This window comes from Monodelphis domestica, chromosome 7 (assembly GCF_027887165.1).
Source record: "Monodelphis domestica isolate mMonDom1 chromosome 7, mMonDom1.pri, whole genome shotgun sequence".
Classification (NCBI taxonomy): Eukaryota; Metazoa; Chordata; class Mammalia; order Didelphimorphia; family Didelphidae; genus Monodelphis; species Monodelphis domestica.
The window spans coordinates 135920890-135941076 of NC_077233.1; the positions used below are offsets into that span (position 1 = coordinate 135920890).

The following is a 20187-nucleotide window of genomic DNA, read 5'->3' on the forward strand; positions in this document are numbered from 1 at the left end:
AATTTCTTTTATTCATGCCTCTTCTACATGAAATAATTATTCTACCTTATCTCTCCCCATCCAATTTTATTTTATTTTTTTACTCATTCCATTATATTCAACTCAACCTTGAAGCTTCTATTTATATATGTTCCTTCTTTCTTTTAAAAAAAAAAAACCTTTCCTTTGGTCTTAGAATTGATAAATACAGGTTCCAAGGCAGAAAAGCAATAAGGGCTAATCTAAGTCCTAGGTTACACATCTATGAAGTGTTTAATGTCATATCTGAACCCAGGATCTCCTGCCTCCATCCCTGATTCTCTATTCATTGAGCCACCTTGCTGTCCCTATGTATGCTCTTTCAAAATACCCAATTTATGATACTCCTTTTTAATTGTATTATCTGTCCCTATTAAAATATAAACTTCTGGGGGCAGCTGGGTAGCTCAGTGGATTGAGAACCAGACCTAGAGATGGGAGGTCCTAGATTCAAATCTGGCCTTCTTCTTCCAGCTATGTGACCCTGGGCAAGTCACTTGACCCCCATTGCCTAGCCCTTACCACTCTTCTGCCTTGGAGCCAATACACAGTATTGACTCCAAGACAGAAGGTAAGGGTTTAAAAAAAAAAAAAAAAATATATATATATATATATATATATATATATATATATATATATATATATATATATATATATATATATATATATATATATATATATATATATATATATATATATATATAAACTTCTTGAGATGAGACTCTTCTTTTTATGTGTATTCCCATCGATTGGCACATAGCCAGTCAAATTACATGTTTTTTCATTCATTAGTGCAGCTATATGTAGGATAAATGGGGGAGTGTCAGGATCAACCCGTCTGGAGATCTGTAAAGGTGATAAGAAGAATGAGATGTGGTAAGAAGAATGAGAGAAAAATAAGAGAGAACACAGCTGGGTCAGAAGGGCCACTGTTGCTGGTCACAAGCAAAAGGCAGCTTTATTGAAGAATGACCTTTGCCTTTATAGAGCCTTAATGTGCTTGCAAAGGTTGTTCACATTTACAATATTTAAAGAGTAGCCTCAGGATGAGATAAGCATCAGCTTCTCAAGGCTATGCTTAGGCTGAGCCTCTTACAGGGAAGGGTTAGGGAAAGCATGTCTCTGGGAACATAAGACATGCACTAAGGTTAGAGGATCCCATGAGTAGGGATCTAATGTCCCCAAAGCCCTTTCAGTCTGAGAGTTCAGCTATAAGCCTTTTTTGTAGTGAATAAGATGTGAATCAATGAGAGTGTAGACTAGGATGGTGGTAGTGGAAATGGAGAATAAGGGAGGGCTGTGAAAGGAATTATTAAGGAAAAATGGACCAGGTTCATTTGGCAAAGATATAGTGTACCTTAGGATGCAGGATAAAGATGTCAATGATAACCTCAAGGTTTCTGTCCTGAAATGACTAGAATGGTTGTTTCATAGACAAAAAATGGAAGGTGAGAGAATGAGTTGGGAGCAATTCTGCCATGGTAGAAATGTAAGGTTCACAAACATAGGGACTGTCTCTTGTATAGTACCTGGTACATTGTCGGTGCTTAATAAATGCTTACTGATTATTTCCAAATCCTGAGAAAGATGAGTTGAAAAATCAAGAAGTATGACTCTCTTGTGAGAATTAAAAGGCTATCAATTAACAGAGAGACATTATTGGTTGGAAAGAATCCACTGACAGTGAAGTCAAAGGTAAACACAGAAAACATGGAAAGATGGAATTGAAGAGGAAGGTCCACACAAGGCGCAATGGCATCACTCAGTCTTGGTGCCATGTTATGAGTGTATTTGTGGCCCTATCTGCTGCTGACAGTCATTCTTGCACATACTTATAAGTTTGTGTAAATAACATACTTTATACAAAATTTAAATAAGTGGAATCCTTAGAAATAACAATTTGAAGGCAAAATTGGGTCCTATCAAGTTGGCTGTTTTATCATATCATTGTGTAGTATTTTTAACTTTGATAGAACTCAATGTTATGTTACTACTCCTCAGTATTCCCTGGTGTTTTCCAGTGTTTCAATATTTGCTCATGTTTAGTTTTTTCTTTATAAATATTATTATTTCTTATATTCAGCAAACTCTTTTGGATATCCATAATAATGAGCAGAGTATAAAGAACATTGGAAATATTTTAAGAAAGTTAAAAGAAATTAGTCATCTTGTTGACAGATGTTTTATGTAGCATCCCAGGTATATTCTTGTAGCAGTCCAGCCCATAGGTATTATGGAGAGACAAGGATTGTGAGTGAGCACATGGCCATCCTGAGCATGGCAATGGGCTCTATTCCCAGCATGGCTGAGGTTAGGGTGAGAAACCTTGCTTCCTCCAGTCTCACTCACCTGAGGATAAGAACCCCACCTTCACCTTGTCATAATTTGCAATTATCCAATGGCAATACACTAGGTAACTCATCCATATGTATTGAGGCACCATGTAACTGATCAATATGTATTGAGCTCATTTGTATATCAAAGAGAATAAAAGAAACAGGACACAGCCAGCTCGGCCACTTGGAGGAGGTCGACAGGTTTGCAAAGGAGCAACTTCTCCCCTTTCTCTCTCCTCTCTCTCTTTCTCCCTGAGGCCTGGCCCTTCAGTCAGGCCTTCCTGTCTCTCTCTCTTTTCCAATGCTAATACCTAGCGTTATCTACCTCCTTTAGTTTCTAATCTCCTTTCCTACTGAGCTAGCATTATCCTCTGACCAGTGCAGTGTTAAATTGGGATCATTGGATCGGAATAGCCTGAATAGTAACATCCAGTGGTTGGAGCAGGCTGTGGTTCCCGAATATCAATAATTGATTACCGACTCATTTATTTACATCTCTAAAGCCGGCTCGTTCACACCCTTCGTGGGATCCAAAACTTCTATCCTGTTTATATTTTCCTTCCTTAAAACTTCTTGAGGGCCGGGAGGTTTTAATTCTCATGTTGAAAGTATTATTAATGTATTGATATTATAACCTAAGTACTCATAAACAAGACAAATAGCCATGTTACTTATTGATCATTGGTATTTCCAAATCTTCAGTCCAAAGGTCAAAAGAATTCCTGAGCCGGGTGTTAGCTGCCACATGGTACTAGCTACCTCCTTGTTAAACTACACTCCTTACCAAGTCATGTTTGATTAACCGCCCCCTCTTTGATTATGTGATTGTCAAATGTTAAAACCTATGCCATGTCACATGTTCATTAGCTACCTCCCACTCCACATTCCTAAATTCTCCAGTAAAAGTTTGGGGACACATGCAGATCACTCTCTCTCAATACCATCAGAGGAGCACGAATGATGGCCTATGTTTTTTAACTCCTTATCTCTGAGTCTTTATTCCTTTATCTCTCTCTCTTCTTTATCTATTTTCCCTCAGTTTCCATTCTCCTCAGGTGTCTACCCACGAATATATTAATTTGTGGTTGCAGGCAGATACATTTTAAGTTAATCACAATATACTGTAGTAAAAAAACATGCATTTTTTATAGAAAATCTGAAACTTTTATTAGGATTACCTTATCACAGAAAAATGATTCACTCTTTATTATGATCACTCATCATTATTTTTTTTAAAATACAGAACATGATTTTGTGAATTCCAATTTCTCATTCCCAAATCCTGAAGATTAACATTTGTCAATAATTTGGAAACACTATTGAAAGTAAATGAATTAAAAAAACATTTTGTTTAAGTGCTTATATACTGTATGTTAAGCTCTGTTAGGTGCTGAGGATACAAAAAGAAAATCAAGACAATCTCTTTTCCCAAGGAGATTCCATTCTAATTAGGGGAGATAACACATGTAATTCAGAGGCAAGGCAGATGGCAAGTTCCAGGGGTTCTTAGGACACAATAATAGGTGCTGCAGATGGTAAGGCCCAGTAGCCCTTGGGGCATGGTTGCTGGGCAAAGGGTAAAGTCCAGATGGATTGCAGTTGGTGAGATTGTTCACTGAAGTGGTGGAAGTAACCATGTTTATGCCAAGATAGAATAGGGGTGTTTTGTGTCTAGCAAGACCAGGAAAATGGAAGGAAGAGACCCAATGGATATCTGTGCAGGGAGGCAAAAGGAAGATTTTCCTTCCTTCATCTGTCAAGTTGACAGTAAAACATCCAAGTGGGAATGGCTGGTGAATATATCTGGAGTTTTGATGAGGTATTAAATGAATGAACAAATGAATGAGACAGATCTCATTTTAACAAGCTTCTTTCCTTTCCCTCCCTCCGGTTTTTTTTATCTTTTTCTTCTCCCTTGAATTCTTCCAAGTTGCTATGAGCTTTCCCTTTGGTCACTAGCACTAAGGGAGTTAAAACAAAGTTGAGGTCAGGAATGTAGGAAATGTAGGATCCTAAAAGCACAGGAGTCCTAATGTCAGGTGCCTATAGTTATTCCCTTTGTTGCAGTATTTGTACTGCTAGAATAAGTTCCTACCTATAGGCAGGGAAAGTCTGTGTCATCTTCCTTCCCCTTCCTTCTTTGATTGTTTTCATCTGTCTCCTTCAAGTTAAATCCCATGTGTAAGAAAACACATTTGGTTTCTGTGACCTCCACCTCAGGTTCTTCCTTTTTTCCCCCTAGCCCAAAGTAGCCAACATTTAGCTTAGACTCTTTATCATAATTACTTATATGAATAAATCTCTAGCACTAGTCTGATATAGCTGATGAGTACTAGAGCCAAGATTTGAATTTAGTTTTTTAAACTCTAAATCTAGCTTTTTCCATCTGTTTATTAAAAATTATTTACACACACACACACACACACACACACACACACACACACCCGCCAAGCCTGCTGGAGGTAGAATATAAAGCTAGCTTTCTTGGAAGGTTAGGTCCTTTAAAGCATAAAAAGGTGAACATTTAAGTCTTCAGGTCATCTGTCCAGTGTGTCTGTGGAGACAAATGTGATTGTCAGAGTTGGACCTAGGATGAGGAAAGAGGAAGAACTAGTCTGGATCACAAAACATACTTCTTACCTCTTCAAAGTCTGATTCTACCTCATCCAGATTGCTAGGATATGCCTGGTGTAGACGAATCAAGTCTCCCCATAGCAAAGTGTTCTTACAGCTACACAAAAAAGAAGTGGGCCAAAAGACAAGATTTAGTGGAGGAGGAACCTAAAAACATTTTCCTCCTAACCTCCAAGAGTTTCTAGCTTCCCACTCACCCTGGGCAGCAGCCCTTCAGGGGCAGAAGCTGTTGAGGTTCTTCTTGTAGGAATTCCTCAGCTAGGCAAGTCAGGTGAGCATTCAGTGGACAACTGGGGTGAGGGCAGCAGAGGAGTCCATTCTTATCCTGAAGTTAGATAGCAAGGAGTAAAAGAGTGAAGATAAGAGAAAGCTATATTTGTCTGATTGTCCTCATATATCACTGTAGGGCTTTCCCTCTGTAGTACCTTAGAGAAGGCTATACTAACTTACCTGGACTAGCTGCTGGCAGAGAGAGCAGAAGACCTCATCTGCATCCCTGCCCACCTCTCCCCTGCTCCTCTGATTGAAGCCTGGTTGCAAAGGTCCAAAAGCTAGAGGCATGTGCTGGGGAGGTGGAGGACTGAGTTCCTGCTGGAATTCCTGTCGTAGCCAACGAAGAGTGAGGGGCAACCGATTCCAAGGGGCCACCTGCAGCATCTGGGCCAAGACCCGGAGGTGGAAGAAAAAGGCTCCTTCCTTCCTGGTTCTGCCACTTATGTGAGCCAGACGTCGGGAGGACCCAGGGTGCTGCCAAGCCCACTCAAACTGAAGGGTCGAGAGAGATGGGGGACATGTCATGGACACAGAAGCCGTGGCTTTCATCTCCTTCATTCTCAATCTGTCCCTTCTCCCTCGACCTCACTGCCCACCCTCCCCTCTTCATTCTCTTACCCTAAGGGCAGCCACATCAGAAGGAAAGCCATGGACTATGAGGACCATTTCCCTGCAGAAATTACAAGGGAGTCAGGGGCACTGTGTGTTCGGGGGAGCTGGTCTACATAAGGGCTAAGGTTAGGGGATGCCTGAAGGCTGTGGAGTATGAGAGGACCAATTATAACACGGGCAAAAATCTCCCATTCACCCATTTCCCCGGGCCTGGCAGGGGCAGAGAGGTTCCACCCCTGCCCAATCCCAACCCCACCCCCTGGTTCTATTACCATGGTCCCCGCCCACTAGTCCGCCACGCTCCTCCCTTTTTGCGTCCGGCGTTATGTTGCTGGATTCTCCGAGAAGGATTCACGGTGAAGCCCACATAGACGCGGCCTCTGTATTTCGGATTTAGACAGTATAGGAGGTAGACCCCGAAGAATTGCTGCTGCTTCTTTACAGCCCGAGAGGCCTCCGTGGGCCCCATCGTTCCCTGTAGAGGATAGAAAGAGGATCAGGGGCGGCGCGGAGGCCGGGGAATAGCTATCATGGCCGCGACACGGTTTTTCTGAAGCCTCTGACCCACATATGGTCGTTTCTAGGACTAGGGCTTCGTTCTGGGGGTCGGCATATTGCCTGTGGCGCAGGGCAAAGGAGATTGGGGGCGAGGATGAGGAAGAGACTCTCACCCCGCTACGACTGACTGTGACATCGAAACTGGGCCAGAAAACCTAAGTAATGGGTCCTTAAGGAAAAGAGAAGGCAGCCCACCCCAACCAAAGTTCAGCACCGGAACTTCCGGTATGGCCCAAGGTAAGCCTCCGATTGGTTGATGATAAGTAAGAGCGGCATGGTGAGCCAGTAAGGTAAGATAGGGGCGGAAGTAGCGAAAACCGAACTAGAAGGGCGATGAGAAACACATCTTAAGGGCGGAAATGACTTGCGTGGGGACAAAGCTGTGTTGAGGTCGGAAGTTGCTGTGGGAAGGCAAGTCTCTCGGAAGTGGCGACAGTACGGGCGGAAGAGGCTCCGGCTTGGCGTTCTGGTACCGGTCTGGGACTCGGCAGTCGAGATGGAGCTAAGTGCTGAGTCCCTACGAGAGAAGCTGCTGAGGGAACTGGAAGCGGAACACGTGGTGAGTGCGAAATGGGAGTTGGGATGGGGAATGGGGTCCACTTATCTTCCTTTCTGTGAGTTCTGGGTCGGAGTGGCCGGAGGGAGGGATAGGGGAGGAGTACTGGCGCCCACTGGGCAACATTTTAACCTTTCTTACCCCGGGCAGGAGGTGGAGGACACGACCCCCGCCCGCTGCGCCGCTAGTTTCCGAGTCCTTGTGGTCTCCTCAAAATTCCAGGGGAAGCCGCTACTTCAGAGACACCGGTGAGTGTGAACCCCGGCCTTGAGCGGGCTGCCTTTCCCCTATCCCCATAATCCCCCCGGGGGCCCTGACCTCTGACCCCACCTTGGCTTTCCCTTAGGCTGGTGAACTCGTGTCTGTCGGAAGAGCTGCCCCATATCCATGCATTTGAGCAGAAGACCCTGACGCCTGAGCAGTGGGACAAGGAGCGGCAGAAGTGAGGCGCTGAGAGGCCTTCACTTCCACATTAAGACATTAAATCTCTGGTCTACGGCTCGGCCCCTGTGTGTCCGTCCATCCATCTATCCATCCCTCCCTACCTCTGTGTGTGCCCGTGTGTCTTAAAAACCACCAGACTTGTGTGGGTCTAGTCAGGACTTTGGTGTCCTAGGCCTTGTTTGACCTATTTATCCCATTTGCAGCTCAGTCTTTCTGAGTTTCAGTTATCTCCTCTGTTAAATAAGTTTGGGATTACATAGAGACATCCCTAAAGTCCCCTCTACCTCTGGTTCCATGAATCTTTTTGGACTTGGTGCCATGATTATCCCTATTATGGGGCAACCTGCCTGTGGGCCAGGACTGTGTTTTGGTGCTTTTCTGAGGAGTTATCCATGTTTCTCCTTCCAGATCACTGTGTAGGGAATTACCTTCAGCTTTGCCTCCTTATTGGTTTATTTCCTCAGGCTTGAATTTCTCACAGGTTTATGGAGAAATAATGCCTCATTGGGGATTTTCCAGCTTCCTAGAAAGCTGAAGATTCTTAAGGGAAGTTCATTGTACCCCAGAAAATCATATGCTTGGTTTCTGAATGTTGTAACAGCTCTGAGAACTATGAGGTGGCCTGGGATTTCTCTTGAATCTGGAGAGGTGGAGGACCAGCTTTTCTAATGCAATGTCCTAGAGCATAAGATAGCCAAACTGAAGCCACTATCTGCATACAACATAGAAACCATCTACACTAAACCCTTTATTTAAAGAGGAAACAGACCCAGATGGATTGTCTTTGGTATCAAGGTAGATTAATGGAGCCACAAGTAAAACTCAGGTCTCCTTACTCAATTTTTCCTTTGCCCCATTCTGCCATCTGGAAAAGTGAATTTGAGTTCCTGCCAACTTCCACTTATTCAGGCTTCATACAATTGTTCCATGGGCCACCTTCTGAGGTCCTAAACCACTCTTTAGTTTCATAAGTTTCTTTAACATGGTAAGGAAAAGTGTTCCAAAAAATTACCCTCATCCTTGTGTAATTAATAGCACCCAGGTTTGCCCTTTTAGAAGAAATGAGAAAATGAATCTCTGCTATATTGGTTAGTTTTGTTGAATTGCTTTTTTTCTTAATCTTTGGAACTGAAAATAATGTAAAAATAAAAGATATCAATTAAAATAAAATTAGAAAGAAAAAGGCTTCCTCATTCAATCTAGAGACAAGGAAACCTGGTGGAGCCAGCATTGGAGTTGGAGTCAAAAAGACCTGAAATCCTTGGCAGATCATTTAACCTCCCTCAATCTGTGTCCTCTATAAAATGAGGATAATCATACTTTAGAAGGTTGTTATGAGGATCAAATAAAAAATATGTGAAATATTTGGCAACTTAAAATGTTATAGCTTAACTATTACCATTTGGATTTTAAAAATAACAATGGACACAGTGATCACTTACTCATCTTTCTAGAAGATTCTTGGCTTCTAGAATCCAAGATGGGATACTCAACTGGGAAACATTTCTACTATTGTGAATTTCAAAACTACTCAACCCTGTTCAAACCATTCTTTAGAGGATGGGATTTGGCTTTTTCCTGATCAATAACAATAGAAATACTTGGAATGACAGAATCAGGTCTTGGAAACTACAATCTCCACCCTACTCAGGATAACAGGATTTAGGAAGGGCTGCAGCAAAGCTCAAGATTTAATTATTTGAGAATATGACCTTCAACAGAAATGTGCAAAGGGGACAGACCTCTGGGCAGTCCTGGGTGAAGCTAGAGCCACCATTGACACAGGGGAGACACAGGAAGTGAGGTAGAGGATAGCTGAGGAGTCTGGGGACTTACTGTGTGGAGGAAAGGAGGTTGTTGGAGCCTGGGTGCTTGGAGTGGAGGCCCTGAGACTGTTTCTCCATTTTGGTCATGTGAGTGATAGGGACTGATCTCTTTTCTTTGCCTCTGCTATCCCTTGGCCCAGCCTAAGCAGAGGGGGTATTTAAGCCCTATTCCCTTCTCTTCCCTTTCTCTCTCACCTTTCTTCCTCCTGTTAGTAATTAAACTCCATAAAAGGTTGACTGCTGACTTGAGTTTTCATTTAGGAATTACATAGCTGAATTCCTTGGCGACCTTAAATTAATATATATCAGTCTTTTAAAGTGATTTCCATATCACACTATGTATCACTAAGTTTGGAAATCAATATTTTGGGGAGCTGGAAGGGACTCAAAAGGTTACATAGTTCAAATTGTTCATTTAATAGAGGGGGAAAATCAGGGCTTAAATATGGTGAAATGAGTGGCTTTACCTGAAGTCACACAGTGAGGCAGTGCCAAAGATCTTTGATTACAGATTCAGTGTGCTTTCTACTCTGTTACTGCTGCCTGATTGAGGGAAATATGAAGAGAAGAAATGAAGTGCTCTTGCTGCATGCCAGGTCTTGGGAATAGCTGCAATATGAGCCAACCCTTTCCTTTTGAGATTTGAGATGAGTGTCTAACAAGACTCTTACGATGTAACCTTATGCCAAAAGCTTTCAAATTCTCACTGTTAACTGAATGTAAGGTAATTGTTTGACAGTCATCCCAGGGCTCATATGTCCAACATATTCTCTTTCAAGTCGATCCATTTAGGAGGTAATACATATTCTTAGCATTTTAGAATGCTAGAAAAAGACTTTAAGAGGTCATTAGTCCAACTATCATTTTATAATAAACAATGTTTCTCAAAAGTCTGTGTGTGAGTATGTACATAAATACATACATATGTAGATACACCCATAAGCTGTTGACCTTGATTTTTATTTGTGGTGAAATTCTAAAATTCATTATTAAAGGGACAGTGAGAAATCTAAAAAAACAGTGATCCAAGTGAGCCAGCATGACTCACAAGGAACAATGGGTCATACCAGACTAACCTTATTCCCTCTTTTGTCAGGTTTCCTGAACTAATAGGTCAGAGGAATGCTAGAGACAGTTTTTCTAGGTCTTAGCAATGTATGTCACTATAGTCTTATCAACTCTTGTGCTAGTCATTAGCAAAAGATCAACTCTAAAGGTGAAGGTCCTTGAATGCTCTGTGGGAATCAATTAAAGGAAATGATGTACAGCTTAAGGGAGAGATGGGGAGGGGAAGGTCCCAGGGGGAGGAGGAACAGTAGATGTTAATATCAAATATTTAGTTATGTCTTGTGGAAGAAGGATTAGACCTGTTCTTAGCCCTATTGACCCTATTGTAGAGAGATGAAGTTGGGCTTGGTCAGGAAAAACTTAACATTTATGGCTATTTAAAAGTGGAATGAACTTCTGTAAGGGTTAGTGCTTCCCTTCTAGAGGTTCTCAGACAGAGACTGGGTGATGACTTGTCAGTTTGTGTCATAGGATTCTTGTCCAGGTAGGGGCCAGACTAAATGAACTCCTTCCTCCCCTTTGAGATTCTGTGGTTTCAAGTGCCCATTTCTGGAAAGTGCTATGAATTTATACTTCACAGAAGGAAACTCATCCCTTATTTAATTTGTGACCAAAAGTGGAATTCCTTTAACTTTCTGCCCACCTGCCTTGTTAATCAGATGTCTCTGAATGACTGCACGTTTCAGAAATCAAACCCACCTTCAGAAAAGAAGATCTACTGCCACTGAAGATGCCCAAAAGAATATGCTTGGGGCTAAATGCCCTGCAGGAGAGTACAATTAGAGGAATAACCTTTTAGAGCAACTGCTTTGAAATGGGACAACAGAGGAAGGAATAATTGTTAACCTGAGGTTTTATACTCAGGGAATGGATGGAAGAAGGCCTTACTTTATATCAACTCTCAAATAACTGATCATGACAGCATGGTGTGACTGAAAAACCCTTGGCTTTAAGAGTGAAGAAACCTGGGTTCCAGCCCTGAGTCTGTCACTAATTAATATCAAATTATGGGTAAGATGGGCCTCAGCTGCTCCATCTATAAAATGAGGGGATATGGCCAGACTATCTCTCAGGTCCTAGACTCTACTTCTGACATTTTAGTATTCTGCTCTACAGTTATTAGCAAGGTCACTAAAGATCTCTTCACAAGATAGTCAGATATGACGTAAGCAGTGTCTTATGGGAAAGAATGATGGTAAAACTTTGGTTCTGGCTGTGCCCTGTGGTTGACTTGTATCTTCAGAACTTTAACAAGGTGGGGTTTCTGGACTCTAATCTGTCTAAACCATGGAAGTTGGATGTCAGCTTTTGTGTTTGGACTATACCCTCAGAGTCTCTTAATCCCTGTTGAGGTGACATCCTCAAGAAAGCCACAAAGGTATTGAAACCTCAGAAGGGCTTGAGTTAGTAGAGTCTTGGAGGTATCAGAAAATAAAACCATTTTATTTTTCTTTGCTTGTAAGGTCCACACCATCCCATTAGGTATGGAGACATGGGAGGGGGGTAGGGAAGTACTCTCACAGGCTTAATTTGACAAGTAACTTCTGCCCATGGGGCAGGACCCAGCTAGGTCTCAGGTCTTGGGGCCAAACTACTTCCCTATGATCTTCTCCAGTTCATCCAGGCGTTTTTGTTGCTCTTGCACTGTGGTCCGTAATTGCCGAAGCTCTTCCTCCAGCCGTGCCATTGCCTCCTAAGAAGAGAGCCTGGAGTTAAGGTACTGGGTCTTGATTCTATCCCCCCAAATACCATCCTCATCCCTTAGTTTCCCCTTGGGTTCCCTCCCTGAGAACTGACCCATTATCTTCTCTTGGTTTCTCCTTCATTCTGGCCCAGTACTCAGACCTGGCTTGCTATATTTATTTATCCTTGGTCCTTCCTTTTCCCTCCTCTTCTAGACTGAGGCTATATACTCAGAATCCCCCTTTCCATCTCTTCCCATCAGGACAGCCCTCTTACCGAGCTAGGAGCTGCACTGGATTCTACAGTGCCACGCTTTCGCCCACTGTCCAGCCCCCTGTTGATTCTCAGTTCCCGGCTTTTGGGGGGCACATAACCATCCTTAAGGGACACAAGTAGGGGCCCTGCATTCTTGCCCCCCAGCCATTCTTCAGCTGTGAGTGCAGGATCTGGTCCAGCTGTGGGTGGGTACAGGTCCTCTTGGAAAAGGTCTGACTGTGGAAGTAAGAAGCAGAGATGGGGCGGGGGGGGGGGGTCAAGGATGGGGTCTCACACAGAATTGCCTCTTACTGGCTCTTGGGGATAGTGAGAACCTAAAGCTCATTTCTGTTACCCTGAGTGTGAAATCATTCTGATATTCTGGATAAAGGATACTTCCCAGCCTCCACCCTCATTCCTACCCCATGTGAGACCCTTAGGACCAGCTTCCTAGACTCTAATCTGTGACATCCCAATACCTAACTGGGCGTAAAAGCTGGTTCCTCAGGGAATGGGACCCAGAGGATCAAGGAAAGAAGATGTAAAGCTAGGTTAAAGGTATCTGGGGGAGAGATAGAATCTCACCTTTCTAGGCACAGTCATAGCAATGGGTTCACACTTTCGCTCATGTAACTTGTAGAATCTGTAGAGACATATTTTTGATGAGCAAAATTACCAAGAGGTCAGGGCTGGCTTGGGATAAAAAGAAAGGGGTGACCAGGCCAAGGTCCCTCACCTGGCAATCTCACATTTGTTGACCTCCAAGCCTCGCTTGGGCATGTAGCCCATCCCTCGCTGGGACTCCTTAGAACTGAACATGGACAGGTAGTGCAGGAATGGGGCCTCTGCTGTTATCTCAAAATAACGGATGGAGCTGTCCCCCTAGGGGTGGGAACAGGGAGTCAGTAACCCAGAGAAATGCCACATTCCCATCTCCAAGGTCTATGGCAGTGATGGCAAACTTATGGCATGGGGGCCAAAGGTGGCACTCAGAGCTCTCTCCGTGGGCACATGGCCACCCTCCCCCCTCAACCCCCAGAATTCATTACTAGAAAGACAGAGGGACTCAAGCAGAGCTGCTCCCCTTCCCTTCTCCACTGTGCTTAAGGTTATTTTTTCCTATCCCCTGCCCCTCTGCCCAGCAGCCCAATGGGAGCAAACAGGGGGTAAGGTCAGCTCACAGGCAGCAGAACTGGAGGGGAGCAGAGTGCTCTGGCCACTCCCCTCACCCTCTCTACACTTTATGAGGACATTCCTCACCTCACCTTCTGCCTAGCAGCTCAATGGGAGTGCTTTCTCCCTCCCCTGTGTGGGGTAAGGGTCGGGACAGGACCTGGTGCTCCATCTCCAAAAGGTTCACCATTACTGGTCCAGGGCTTCCTCACACAGGTCCTACTGCCCCTTCCCCTTCAGCCCAGTCCCAGAACCCTCCAGACCAGCCTAAACCACCTTGCCACAAAGGTAGACGATGTTGGTGTCAGGATCAAAGAAGGGAAGTAGGACCCCGCTACTTGTGTCCAGTTCTTGCAGGGACAGAGGTTCCTCAAGCTTCTGCTGCAGGGACAAAAACACAGGGGCCACCTCAGCCTCTCATGGCCAGGCCCCAAGGGATCCCTCCCCTGCTAATAACCAAGAGCTTCTCTTGACGATCTAGTCCTGCTAAGAGCTCCTGGAACGTAAGAGCTGAGTAAGACTAGATATCTAATCCAACTCTGTTGTTTTACAGAGGAGAAAGCTAATGCCCAGAGGAAAAAAGTGATTGATACATGAAATTTTTAGTAGCATTGAATCTAGAACCCAGACCTCTTCCCAGGCTCTGATCATGAGACTAGGCTTTCATAGTCAGAAGGTTTTGTCCTTATGGCATCCTCCTCCTTCATAGGCCTCCTTCAAGTGAGGAAGGTACTCTCACATTCTCAACCTGTTTCTTTCCCCCAATTTTTGCCCAGGGTCATTCACTCACCATATCCCACAAGGCCACCTGCCTTTCACTCATTCGGCTGAAGCCTGTGGTAAGAATCTTCCCCTCTGATACAAACACAGCCCGAACTGGCCGAGTCCCTTCATGAGGACGCTCTTTCTCCTGAAGGGAGACATGAGGTGGGATGAGTCCAGTTTATCTCACCCGACAAGAAGACACTTCAGGGCTCAGAAGATAAAGGGCCAAGGTCGTTAGGAAGAGAATGCTCCCACTAAACCAGGACTCTTGCTCAACATAGGGATGCTTTTAGTGGACAGGGGTGAGGAAGGAAAGTCAGCCTGTGGTCACTCACAGCTATAACTGTCCCTTTTCGGGGGTCAATGATCCGGACCCGCTTGTCCCGGCAGGAGGTGCATAGCAGTGCCCCATCTCGGTTCCATTCCACACTGTAGATGGTATCTGGGTGCACATCTGGGCCCAGGGTTAGCACAGCAGTTCCAGTCCCCACATCCCACACTAGGATGACATTGTCACAGCCTAGGAGAAAAATGAAGAGGATGAGAACCTAGAGGACTGCTATCCCATGTACCATGTCTCTCCATATGGCTGTACCAGTCCCCAGGCCCATGCCCACCTCATACCTGCACTGAGCAGCACATTTTGGGCAGTTGGGTGCCAAGCCACGATGCCCACTCGCTTGGTGTGCCCCTCTAGTGTGACCACTGGCTCGCGGAGAGGCAGGGTCAGGCCCCCATCAGGGATCTCCCATACCTGAGAGGACAGAGAAGGAATCCTGCTTTCTCTGATTTCTCCCCCTCCTTTGTGAACAGCTCTCATCCATTCTGCTCCAAAGAGTGACCTTTACAGACTCCACCTCTCAGACTCTTCCCATCTCTGTCCTTCAGATCCTTGGACTCTCCTCTCCTCCCCTCTGCCTTCCTTGTCCTCAGTCTTGAGACTTCCCTTTCTAGCCCTCCAACTTACCATGACCATGCAGTCCTCAGAGCCACTGGCGATGACGTTGTCATTGTGGGGACACCAGGCGATATCCAGGACAGGAGCTGTGTGCCCACACACTGTGGGCACGTTCTTGTCCACCCGGCCCGTCTGAGAGACAGGAGGTGAGAGAGAAGGTCAGAATTTCCTGCAGCAGACTGACTTGGAGCCCAGCCTTAACCTGGAATGCCATATCACCTCTACTATGGAGTATGTCCTCCAGATTCCCCATCCTTCCGCAACTGGGCTTAGTGAAAGGAGGAAAGTGGAGGTAATCCAAAATACCAAAGGGGGTGTGTGTCTAAAGGGGCAGCAGAAGAGCAGCTGACTATGAGATGGGGAGGGAAACATGGGGTATCTTCTTTGGCAGGAAGGCAGGGCAATGGTGGAGGAAACAGCTGTGCCCATAAATTCATGAGGGGACAAGAGAACAGTGCCTTTAGGTGGGAGTAAGGCTCCTCTTGCTCCTGTGATGACCACAGATTACTTTGTCAAAGGAAACGGCACGAACTGGTAGATAACAGGTGGGAAGGAATGTCCAGGCAAGAGGGGCATCCAGAAGGTAGCTGTGAGAGAGGAGATTTTAGGACCCAATTCTGCCACTCAACAGATGTGTGACCTAGGGGTAGTTACATTTTCTCCCTGATTCGTCATCTATATCAAATGAAGGGGATGGGGAGCAGCTGGGTGACTCGGTGGAGAGAAAGCCAGGCCTGGGGAGATCTAGGCCCAAATCTGGCCTCCAACACTGCCTGATTATGTCCCTAACCACTCTTCTGCCTTAGAAACAACACATGATTCTAAGACAGATGGTAAGAGTTTAAAAAGGGGCGGGGGAGAATAGATGAGAGGATTTCTAAGGTACTTTCTGTTCCAACTTTAGAATTCCCCTTAGTTCCCTACAGTGCACCTTATTCTTGAGCTCTATTGGAGATGAAGAAGGGTCTTCCATTTCCTCCCTCCAAGCCTGAAAGAGTAGGGGATGAGGAAGGGATCATAATCTAGGGTAATTTTCTCCCTGAAGAACAGGGGCTTCTCTGTTTCCTTCATGGAGGGACAGGGAGAAACCTGAGAAGGGAAGCTGGACTGTGGGGAGGGGAAAAGAGGCTGGAGAGGATCCTTGTGGCTGGAACCTTGGAGCTCGATGGAGGAACACTCTGGAGAGTGAGAGGTTGGATGGCTGTTGAAGAAGGAAAGGGCTAAGGTGTTTGCACCTCCACTCTGTACCCTCTACCCTAAGGCAAGGTGTAGGAGGTTTGGAAACAGGGCCTTTCTTCCGGGGGCTACAGGCTGAGCAGAGTTTCCGGTGTGGGGAGTTGGGTGGGGGAGGCCAGGGACTGAGCTCCCAGCACCCCAAACCACTTCCTCTTCTGTTTGTCTCCATCAGCCCATTTAAGGTAACAACCTCAGACTTCAGACTACTCCCATCCCCCAGCTCAAGGAGGAGCAGGGCTGAAGAGGGTGGCTGGGGAGTCAGGCCAGGGGGAGCTGTCCCCTTAAGCTAGGGACTACCCTCCTTCCTAGGCCCCAGTAGGTCTCTATGGGAGTCCTTGGGGCAGCAGAAGAGCAGCTGACATAGATTATGAGATGGGGAGGGAATTATGGGGTATCTTCTTTCTGTCCCTTTGACCTGATTTCTTAGGAAACTCTACTGGCCCTGTAGGTTTTCTCTGATCCATTGTGGAGCCTCCCTTCTAGATGATGTCCCTAAAGGGAGGCCACCAAAGAAATGGAAGAAAGTGAAAATATAGGAAACTAGTCAGGGTCTAGACCTAGTTCAGCTAATAACCAACCATAGCCTTCAACGAGTCAAGCCCTGGATTTGTGCTTTGTTTTCCTCTTCTAAGAAAGCTGGACTAAATCTCTCAGCTCTCTTGAAGGCCTAAGAATTCAGGATTCTAAAAGCCTGGGACAGGGACATTTTCTCACCACCTGAGAGTTTCAGAGGGCCGTAGAGGCCCTTATGTCACTAACCCCTTTCCCATAGAAGGCTTCCCCTTCTAGGTTCTCCCATCTCTTATCACCTTGGTCAGGGGCAGCACCAGGAAGGCCCCACCCCCACTGGCTTCACAGATCAAGGCCATAAACTTGGGGTTGACAGCACAGAAACCACTGTCCCAAGTGGTCTGGGAGACTCTAACGTCCTCATAACACTGGTCAGCCTTGGCTGGTTGTCCAAATACGTGTCGGAACTTGCTGCTTCGAACCACCTGTCGGCTCATCCTGGGGGCAGATGTAAGGAAAGAGACTTAAAGGGGGTCCCGTGAGCTTCCCACCTCCCAGCTCCACTCTGTCACAGGAAATGAGCTCAAGAAGCAGCCTCTTGACTGCTCTCTCTGCTTCTAGTCTTCCCTCTTCCAGGCCTTGCTAGCCATCATTTCTAACATTCCTGTAGCACAGCATTGATTGCGATACCTCCTCGTACCGCCTTTATTCAGAAACCTTCAATAACTCCTTCTTGGCTACTGGATCAAATGCAGATTCCTCATCCTGATATCCAAAGCCTTCCATGAGCTTACCTTTCCAGCCTTGCTTTCCCACTGCTTTCCTCTCTGTACCTCCCACACTGCAGAAACCCTGGGCTCCATTCCCCGATATGTCCCATTCGTACCAGTGCTGTCCCTCCGCCTGACATCTCCCCACTCTCCATCTGCACACATGGAATGCACAGCGATCTCTTTTCTCAACTCCTACAGCTTGTTGCTGTCTGCTACTCAGCTGGCATTTATGCATCCTCTGGCATTTGCTAATTATCTTTCCCTGTTTCATCTTCCTGACTTGACTAGCCTGCATGAGGGCAGACATAGGGTCCGATTCAGGCCTCCCTCCACCTCTCCCAGCCCTTGGCCCAGAGCCGGCAATCTCTGAGACGGGAGAGGATAACCACTGCCAGGGGAGAAGTGGGGACAGCCTCTGCCGCTCCCCTGCGCTTCCCAGCAGGCAGCTTGTGTCCCCCGGACCTCCAGAGAGCAGAGGCTCAGAGGATGCAGGAGGCCATGAAGACTAGACGTAAAGGAGAGGCCAGGCTTCATTGACGTCGGATGCCTATTTCTTTTAGGCCCTCCCATGATGGAAAGAGCTCCTCCATCTCTGGGCCAGGCAGGATTCGGAACCAGTTGAGGTTGAGCCCTCCCCTGGAGCACAGCCCTGCTCCTTCTACCCCAAACCCTTGTGCCGCCTGCCCAGCCCAGAGGGAGATGGGCCCACAGAGGCTGCTTTCCTTATCTCCATGTACCCCATGATCCCAGATCTCCAGCCCTCCCTGGCCTACGTCTTCTTCCTGGGATGCTCTGCTTTGGCAAACTAGGCCTCGTGGGCCTGCGCCAGAAGAACCAGAGCACAGGTAGCAAGGGCAACAGGTTGTGCCACCATTTACCTCAGGGGGCACGGATACCCGGGATGGAAGGGCACAGGTGCCACTGCTCTAGATCTTGACCCCCTTTCCGCCCCTCCCCCCAACTCAGAGCGGAGGACCCCGATTGCCTGTTTCTGGCTTAGGGAAGGAGAGCTCCCCAGCCTTGAAGCTGCCTAGGCTGATTTAATGGGGTTTTTTGGTGGGGGAGGGAAGGGCAGGAAGCTGCTGCCGCACCCAGTCCCCCCTCCCACCCCAGGTACCCAACAGGGCCCAGAAACCACAAAAAGGGGAACTTAGGGTTTTCTTGTTTTTCTCTGAAACGTCTTCCTGTCTCCCAGCTCTGAGCTTTCTGCTTATCCCTCTGCCTTGCATGGCCCTGCTGAACAACTCCCATGCTCTGGGGATTTGTGCTCAGGCCTCTTCCCTTGGCCTCGTCCAGGGGAGATAGGAGGGGTGGGGGTGGGGATGGAACTCAGATTCTCACCCACAAGCTCCTCCCTTCCCATCCCCCCAACTCGACCTCCACAGGGATGGGGCTGGCAGTGAATGCTCTTCAGACACCTCACCCACACGGACCCAGAAATAATCCCACAGACACTCTGGGGAGAGAGAACTCCCACGTCCCCGCTGGCCCCGCAGCCTCTATTTCCCCCCACGCTCCCCCCACACCCACAGGTGGCTAAGAGGGTCCGGTACCCGGCCTCCTCCACGCTTCCCCCAGCAAGGCATCCCCCCTTCCTCCCGAGTCCCTCAGCCTCACCTGATGCCCGGTGAGATGCAGGGAGGCCAGGCCTGACGAGGAGGAAGGAGCTGGAGCTGGAGCCAGGGAGACACCACCCGCCCGGCTAAGGATGCTCCTGTCAAGACAATGAATGAGAAGCAGACGGCTTGAGCCGGCCCCTTTAAGAGCGGCAGCACCCCTTTGGGGAGGGAAGGGGGCAGGGCCATTAGAGGGAGCCCGCCCACTACTCTTCCTTAGCGGTTTTTGGGTCTCGGTTCCCCCATCCTGCCCCAGCCAAAGGGCACCAGAGAGTGGAAGAGACGGAGAGAGGAGGCGCCTTTGGGGACGGGGCTGCTGGGACGCTCCCCCCGGGGCAGCTTCCTCCCATCCTTTCGGGCCGAGCGGGGCAGGGATGCTCGGCTCTCTTGTAGACGATCCTACAGCTGGAGGCTGGCGGGGCCTGGAAGCCGTCCCTTCGTTTTACCTCGGAGTAAACTGAGGCCCAGAGATGTTGATTGACTTGCCCAACCGAGGCTGTGCAAGGAGTAGGCCTCGACATGAGCTGGAAGAGAATTTAAAGCCCAATTCCCCACAGATCCAGAACTCATTGTACTCCACCACACTGCCTCCCACTGTCTTGTTTTTGATGTCAAATGTCAGTGGGACCCCCCATTCCACCCCAATTTGATTCCCTTTGGTCTGTCCTTTTTCATTGGCTGGCATAGCAAGCTCCCCAAGACGGGACCTGTTCCCTTCCTCTCCAGCCCGGACATGAAGTGGAGGAAAGCACTTTCAAACCCCTCTTTGCTCCCCAAAGAGCTGAGAGTTCTGAATATCTGTATTCCACCATCTCCCTAACCTAGATACCTATAGTGCTCCCCAGGTTTGGGGCCCTGAGCCTAGTACAGTTAAAAGTACACTAGGCTGGTAG

The 20187-nt window shown here is 46.9% G+C and overlaps 3 protein-coding genes across 4 annotated transcripts; 1 reads left to right on the forward strand and 2 right to left on the reverse strand.

Annotated features, from left to right (window-relative positions):
* Positions 1-3495: 3495 nt before the first annotated feature.
* Positions 3496-6648, reverse strand: SLX1A (SLX1 homolog A, structure-specific endonuclease subunit). The gene is made up of 7 exons (XM_007499443.3): positions 6545-6648; positions 6146-6348; positions 5880-5931; positions 5439-5753; positions 5186-5313; positions 4995-5085; positions 3496-4908 (listed from the first exon to the last, which is right to left on the reverse strand). Exons 2-7 carry the CDS (start codon positions 6340-6342, stop codon positions 4879-4881), a joined length of 813 nt encoding a protein of 270 aa, XP_007499505.1. The 5' UTR covers positions 6343-6348; positions 6545-6648; the 3' UTR covers positions 3496-4878.
* A 210-nt stretch (positions 6649-6858) lies between these two features.
* On the forward strand, positions 6859-9494 carry BOLA2B (bolA family member 2B). Its single transcript, XM_001364412.4, has 3 exons — positions 6859-6990; positions 7138-7235; positions 7334-9494. Exons 1-3 carry the CDS (start codon positions 6928-6930, stop codon positions 7431-7433), a joined length of 261 nt encoding a protein of 86 aa, XP_001364449.1. The 5' UTR covers positions 6859-6927; the 3' UTR covers positions 7434-9494.
* Positions 9495-11747: 2253 nt separating this feature from the next.
* Positions 11748-19679, reverse strand: CORO1A (coronin 1A). Of its 2 annotated transcripts, none has more exons than XM_001368713.5 (11): positions 19296-19679; positions 17205-17403; positions 15169-15291; positions 14826-14955; positions 14537-14721; positions 14227-14346; positions 13713-13817; positions 13000-13145; positions 12849-12906; positions 12285-12500; positions 11748-12018 (listed from the first exon to the last, which is right to left on the reverse strand). In XM_001368713.5, the coding sequence occupies exons 1-11, from the start codon at positions 19481-19483 to the stop codon at positions 11917-11919; spliced, it is 1572 nt and encodes a 523-aa protein (XP_001368750.5). In that variant the 5' UTR covers positions 19484-19679; the 3' UTR covers positions 11748-11916. The 2 variants fall into 2 exon arrangements, with proteins under 2 accessions (XP_001368750.5, XP_007499504.2); XM_007499442.3 differs by having other exon boundaries at positions 13713-13814; positions 19296-19439.
* Positions 19680-20187: the final 508 nt, after the last annotated feature.

What these genes read in the sequence shown, in the direction of transcription:
- SLX1A (XM_007499443.3), bottom strand. Translation starts at nt 6,342, where the DNA reads ATGGGGCCCACGGAGGCCTCTCGGGCTGTAAAGAAGCAGCAGCAATTC. An exon ending in CTGAAGGGCTGCTGCCCAGG is followed by an intron (nt 5,086 to 5,185) that starts GTGAGTGGGAAG and finishes TTTTTTGTGTAG; the next exon opens with CTGTAAGAACACTTTGCTAT. An exon ending in TAGAATCAGACTTTGAAGAG is followed by an intron (nt 4,909 to 4,994) that starts GTAAGAAGTATG and finishes TTGTCTCCACAG; the next exon opens with ACACACTGGACAGATGACCT.
- BOLA2B (XM_001364412.4), top strand. Translation starts at nt 6,928, where the DNA reads ATGGAGCTAAGTGCTGAGTCCCTACGAGAGAAGCTGCTGAGGGAACTG. An exon ending in AACTGGAAGCGGAACACGTG is followed by an intron (nt 6,991 to 7,137) that starts GTGAGTGCGAAA and finishes TACCCCGGGCAG; the next exon opens with GAGGTGGAGGACACGACCCC. An exon ending in CCGCTACTTCAGAGACACCG is followed by an intron (nt 7,236 to 7,333) that starts GTGAGTGTGAAC and finishes GCTTTCCCTTAG; the next exon opens with GCTGGTGAACTCGTGTCTGT.
- CORO1A (XM_001368713.5), bottom strand. Translation starts at nt 19,483, where the DNA reads ATGGCCCTGCCCCCTTCCCTCCCCAAAGGGGTGCTGCCGCTCTTAAAG. An exon ending in AGGTGGCCTTGTGGGATATG is followed by an intron (nt 13,818 to 14,226) that starts GTGAGTGAATGA and finishes TTGTCCCTGCAG; the next exon opens with CAGAAGCTTGAGGAACCTCT. An exon ending in CCAGTGCAGCTCCTAGCTCG is followed by an intron (nt 12,019 to 12,284) that starts GTAAGAGGGCTG and finishes CTCTCTTCTTAG; the next exon opens with GAGGCAATGGCACGGCTGGA.